General features: G+C 50.7%; 1 protein-coding gene across 1 annotated transcript in view; it reads left to right on the forward strand.

The window, feature by feature from the left end:
* Positions 1-6215, forward strand: part of UCK2 (uridine-cytidine kinase 2) — a 38811-nt gene that overhangs the window by 9050 nt on the left and 23546 nt on the right. The window contains exons 2-3 of the mRNA XM_004706855.2: positions 3243-3402; positions 4093-4189. Coding sequence (XP_004706912.1) covers positions 3243-3402; positions 4093-4189 — 257 coding nt within the window. The remainder of the gene's footprint in view (positions 1-3242; positions 3403-4092; positions 4190-6215) is intronic.

Consider the following 6215-nt stretch of genomic DNA (forward strand, 5'->3'; position numbering starts at 1 on the left):
AACAGAGGAAAGTTGTATGTTTCATCGTTGCTACATCACACCCTGACTGGCTCGACTCCTCCCTGAGACCCTTCTGTAAGGGGATGTCCAGTGGCCTACAGCTGGGCTTTGGGTCTCCATTGCACCCCAATCCCCCAATTCACTATGATAAGATTTTTTGTTCTGATGATGCCTGATACCTGATACCTTCGACACCTCATCCCTTTGACACCTCATGATCACGCAGGCTGGTGTGCTTCTTCCATGTGGGCTTTGTTGCTTCTGAGTTAGATGGCCGCTTGTTTACCTTCTAGCCTTTAAGACCCCAGACACTGTATCTTTTGATAGCCGGACACCATCAGCTTTCGTCACCAGATTTGCTTATGCACCTATTTGTCTTCAGTGATTTTATCATGGAGGTGAGCACACAATGATATGATTTTTTTGTTCTTTGATGCCTGATAACTGATCCCTTTGGCACCTCGTGATCACACAGGCTGGTGTGTTCTTCCATGTGGGCTTTGTTGCTTCTGAGCTAGATGGCCGCTTGTTTACCTTCAAGCCTTTAAAGACCCCAGATGCTATATCTTTTGATAGCTGGGCACCATCGGCTTTCTTCACCACATTTGCTTATTCACTCGCTTTGTCTTCCTCCCTACTGTTCTTAAGGTTGTCCTTCTGTCGCATATCGGCACAGAAAAACCTCGAGTGATGGTTCCCTCCTGGCTTAGTCATGTAGTCAAATCTTAGATCTCATTAGTGATTTTTCAGGAGAAAACTGCCTTAGAACCTTTTAACTTTAGATTGACGAGAAGAAGAGTCAGGATTGCCCAGGATTAAACACAGAACCAAACCAGTTCCCGTTGAATTGATCCTGACTTGGGGTGACCCCGTGTGTGTCAGGGCAGAATGGTGCTCCAAGGTAAAATTTTCTGGGAAGTAGATTGCCAGGCCTTTCTTGAAAGGTGCCACTGAGTAGCACCACCCGCCTTTCCCCTAGCAGTCCAGCACACTGATTGCCACCAGGGACTGTACCATTTCTTAACTTACTTCCTCCTCCTGAAGTATAGCCTCTGCAGCCATGAAGGGATGGGATGCAACCCCTGGAATAAGGCCAGGCTGCTAGTAATTTTGTAATCAGTTACTAAGTTAGTGATGATCGTGGTTGGTGCTGTGTTTGTTGAAGTGCAGAGTCACCAGGGTTGTGACAACACGGAACCAGAGACATGCAACTGTGGGCCAACTTCCCTTTTGTTAGGAAAATAGCCTTGCCTTTTCTCCCGGATGGAGAGTTTTGATGAGCAGTGTTGGAACTGGATGCAGGCAGGCGAGTGGATTCCAATTCCCAGCCACCCCGCATTGCCGAGCAGAACCGCCTCATTGGGTCTTGGCTGTCGTCTTCATAGGAGAGCATCTCACCAGGTCTTTCTGGGGTGGGTTAGAACTTGTAACCTTTCAGTAAGCGTTGTGCCAGCAGGGGCCCTTGGGATGAGCACTGTGTTTGCGTAGTTATGCGTCTGCACACCTGAAGACCCCAGGCGGTGCTCTCCGGCAAACTGCTGGCTTCGATGCTGAGGTTCAGACTCCCCTCTCCAAGGGAGAACGATGAGGCTGTTTGCTCCTGGAGAGATTCACAGCCTCAGAAATCCTACTTTGAGATGCTATGAGTCAGAGTTGACTTGATGTCAGTGGATTTTGGGGGTTCATCCAGTAACCCAGGAGTAGTGGTCATTGCACAGCCTCTGTGCCAGATTTGGTCTGAGTTAAGGGAAATCAATTGGTTATCTGAAAAATCGGATGGATGACATTTGTTTCCCCTAATTTCCACCTGTTTTGCTGGTGAGATTGCTTTTCCCTTAAATGGATGCCATCTGTGTCAAAAACAGAATGGATTTTTGATTGTAAACAAATATCACAACAACTTTAGAAGAACTGTAAAATTGTTAAGATCTAAGTGAAACGGGGAGCTCACTTTGATCTTCATTCTTTGAAGTTTAGGTGAAATTCGGGGGTCTTGGTAAGGGTAACATGTAGAACTGTGCCCGCCCACAGCCTTGGAGGTAGAAAACAGAAGGGAGTTAGGAAAAGGAAATTACAGGTCCGCAGATTTTATAATTATAGACAGCCTTTGATTACAGCATTTTTATTTCTGGATCAATTCTGGGTTGACTTCAGGTTTTGCCTTCTGTGACAACCCTTCTCCCCAAATCTACAGTCCCCCAAATCCAAGGATGTTGTGTTCACCAAAACAACCAAATCAATCGACTTAAAATAATTAACAGTTGCGTCAAAATATTATTGTTCCACACATGCAGAGCAGAGCATGCTGTACAGGCAGTTAAATTTGCACCTACTAGTGTTATAGAAACAGTGTCTTCCTGAAGCTCAAATCAAATGCAACCCTTTAAAATGTGCTTGTTGTTTTCTTTTCCCTAAAGCTGAGCGGGAAAGGCTCTAAACATGCCTACTTGCCCCTGTCTTGTCCCATTGGAGAGAGAACGAGGCCGGTCAGTGTATGAGGAACGGGACCACACGAAGCATGTAGGCTTGGGCTCCTTGGCACAGAATTCCCAACTCTTGCTGGGATTCTCCCACCCACCCCGTTTTGAGTATTGGTAAATGATTATGCCCCATGCTGCTGGGAATCCAGCCAGGGCACATGCTTGTGAAGAGGCTGTTAGGGTGGAGGGCAAGTGTTCACTCTTTATCAGGCAGAGTAAATGGAAACTATGGAGCAGAGTTAGGGCCAAGGGCTGAGGTGCTGTCCTTGCCGACCGCTGACTAGCAGGACTCTTAGGCCATCCGTGTGGGTTCTGTTGACACGAAGAGACATGGGGGCCAAGGAATGTTTCGTGGGCGCACAGCCAGGGCTTATTGGCCAGAGCTCCCCCAGGCTATCAGCACAGCATCAGCAATGTCCTCCGTGCCCCTTCTCTTGCTTCTTGGCGCACGTATTCGAGGAGCACGCAGACATAGCATTCGTTTCACTGTTCATTCGTGGTTTTGGGAAAGGCTTATGGGAGCGAGGGGAGAGCCTGCTGCCTCCACTGCCAATTACTACAGATGCAGGCGAAGAAGGGACTTAGGAACGAACCTATTCTCAGTGGGCTGATGCTTCTCCCATTACCTTTGTAACCCACTATTGAAACGGGAGCTTTTGGGTTCTTCCTTCCAAAAGCCCTTGCTTGGGGGAGTGTGCCTGTGCTTAGCACCCCCAGCAGGCACGCCCCTTCCTTACCCCGGTGTTCTCTTCTCCTGAACAGTCTTCTGTGTGCGCCAAGATCGTGCAGCTCCTGGGACAGAATGAGGTCGACTGCCACCAGAAGCAGGTGGTCATCCTGAGCCAGGACAGCTTCTACCGGGTCCTCACTCTAGAGCAGAAGGCCAAAGCCCTGAAGGGCCAGTTCAACTTTGATCACCCAGGTGAGTGCAGGGCTGGGTGGTGGTATTTGGGGGGTAGCACACACACACACACACACACACACACTGACTTGGTAGGGTCATTACAGGAGAGAAAGAATGCAGAAGCGTGTTGTGCTCTGTTTGATTCATTACTTGAAACCAAGGTGACACTGTATGACCGTATTTCTCCTGGTAGACCAGGGCAGTGTGTAGTGTACACACACAGCAACTGTGTCTGTCTGTCTGTCTGAAGCTGCCCGTGTCATCGCCCAGCCCACCCCTCTGAGCCCACCTAGCATGAGTGAGGAACTCGCTGGCCAGCAGAACGGGATACAGAAGGTTCAGGGTGGCTGCTTGGGTGGGTTTGCCCAGACAGCCCCGGAAGAGAGCGCCGCTCCCTTAGCTGGTCTGTGGTTTGAGCTTCTCGAAATCAGTGCTTATTATATATTCCCCAAGTCCCAAGCATGAGGTCCTGGGTGGTGCAAGCATTAATGTGTTGGATCGATAACTGATAATTGATAATCAATAACTGAAAAGGAGGGTGCATCTGAACTCACTTGTACATTCCATTTTGGGACATGGGTTTTCATTCTGCATTGGATGGACAAGCCTTTCCAGGTGTGATACTGGCCAGGCAAGGACGCTCTGGGCCCACTTGCAGAATTCCCTTTAAGATGAAGATGCATTTCAGCTTGCTATGCTTTCCTCCAGATGCCTTTGATAATGAACTCATCTTCAAAACGCTCAAAGAAATCACCGAAGGGAAAACGGTCCAGATTCCCGTGTACGACTTTGTCACGCATTCCCGGTGAGTTGTTCCGAGCCCCTGCCCCTCCGAGTGTCTCCAAGGACCGAAGACTCCCCGTGCATCCTGCTTTTAAGGGTGGGGCCGCATCAACAGCATGAGGAGTTGGTTCATCCAGGCGCTTCCTGGAACAGTGTGGACATCACCTTTGTTAACTGAAGGTTGGGCTAGTGAGTTTGAACTTGGGTGAGGAACTGACCATTTGTCTGCTTGACATCCCTGAGCTGTTGTTCCTGGAACAAGATGTTGGGCAGGGTTAGAGGAAGGGCAGGAGGAAGCAGGAAGAAGACTGCTTTCTGCCCCTGGTTTGCTTGGGGAGGGGATGGTCTGAGGGTCCATCCACAGACATGGTCAAGCCCTCCAGAAAGCTGCGGGGCCTGGCTCGCATCCTGTGTATTCTCTTGTGTCTTTGTCATGGTCAGATCAGCTGTCCTTCTCCAGTGAAGCTATTAATGATCCTGATGGTAGGAGGAGGGGTTTGACACCCCCCCTCCCCTCATCCCCCCCTCCCGGCAAGTGATGGCAATAGGTCCCTGGGTGGGGGGGGGACGACTCTCACCCCTCCCTTGCCTGGTCCTGTATAGACCCCAGCCCCCTTCAGAGCTGTAGAGAGCACACTCAGTTTTAACTGTCCATCTTTTGGGGCGTCCCAGTGAGACTCAGTGGTATTTTGTTGCAAGTACGGTTCCTTCAGTTCTCTGGGCTGGTGGTTAAGGAGATGTTTGTTTGTTTGTGTTTACTGTCTTCACTTCTGGGGTATTTCTCATGTCAGCTTTCTTCTCTGTCCTCGTTGGTCCCCTTTTCTTTATTTTTGGACGGGACGTTAAGGTCGCGTAGTTCTGTTAGTGCCATCGTCTCTATCGCAACAGCACACGTGTTTTTCTCACATGGTACACTTGGCCAGAGGAAGGAGGTGAGGGACCCAGGCCCCCTCATCACACAGGGGAGCAGTTTCCTCACCCCTTCACCCCTCCTCTCTGTCCCCTGGAGCTCTACCTTTAATGTGCCGGGGAGGCAGAGAACAAGACATCACACCCCACTCCTTCTGATCCGTCTGCTTTTCTAATCGGGCCCCAACAGATGGAGCATAGAGAGAAGGGTTTGACGTAGCCCCGTGGGGCTAACAAGGTCACCGAGGGGGCTGGGAGATGGACCTTGGGCTGAACATTGCTCCCCCTGCCTCCAGCCTCAGGCCCGAGGAGCTTAGGTGCTGCTGTTGGCCCTGGGGCCTGAGCCGGCAGGATGCAGGTTCATGGAGCCACCACCCATGGGCCCAAAGCCGACCCTGGTGCCCATGGCTCGATTTGCACAGCTTCTGTGCCTGTCTCTCATGAGTGTCAGAAAATCTGGGTGCGTGCTTCACTTACATCTTCCAGTCCCTTCAGGGGTGCCTCTCGGGGAAATCACCAGGACAGGGATTCTGGAAAATGCCCTTTCCACTCAAAGAGGGGAGTGGAGATGGCATGTTGACAAGAAACAAGTGGGGGTGGGGGGTGGGAACACCAGCTAAAGAATTGAGTGAAGTTTGATAACTAAAGCAAGGGCCTGAGGGGCGGGGTGAAGCCAGGAGGCAGGACTAGAGTATTGAGAACAGGTTTCACAGCGGGAGCAGTGTATGAAGGGGAAGCAGTTGCTGGGGAAAAGGGAGTTCAAGGTGTAGGAATGACAGACTCTTTAGGCAAGTGTCTCTGGCACATTCGACCCCTGGCCTGGGCCTCTGCCTTGCTTGGGCAAGTGTTAGAAAAAGTATCTTGAGTTCTGCCAACAAGGGTGGCACGGAGCACCCTCTCCATCAGAAAGTCTGCCCAGAGGTGCTCTGTTCTTTCACCCTGTTGGCTGGTGGGTCTAGCCCTGTAAAGTGCCCAGAGGCATTCCAACGCTGCCCTCTTACCAGCCAGGCGTCTAATTCTGCCACCGCTGGCTGCCTCTGCTTCTCACCGTCTTAGGTTGTCGCTGGTGTTGCAACTCGGGTCTAGGACAGTGGTTCTCAACCCTCCTAATGCCGTGACCCTTTAGTGCAGTTCCTCAT

The sequence above is a fragment of the Echinops telfairi genome, unplaced genomic scaffold (genome assembly GCF_000313985.2).
Source record: "Echinops telfairi isolate 266 unplaced genomic scaffold, ASM31398v2 ScPeMD7_7424;HRSCAF=8462, whole genome shotgun sequence".
NCBI lineage: Eukaryota > Metazoa > Chordata > Mammalia > Afrosoricida > Tenrecidae > Echinops > Echinops telfairi.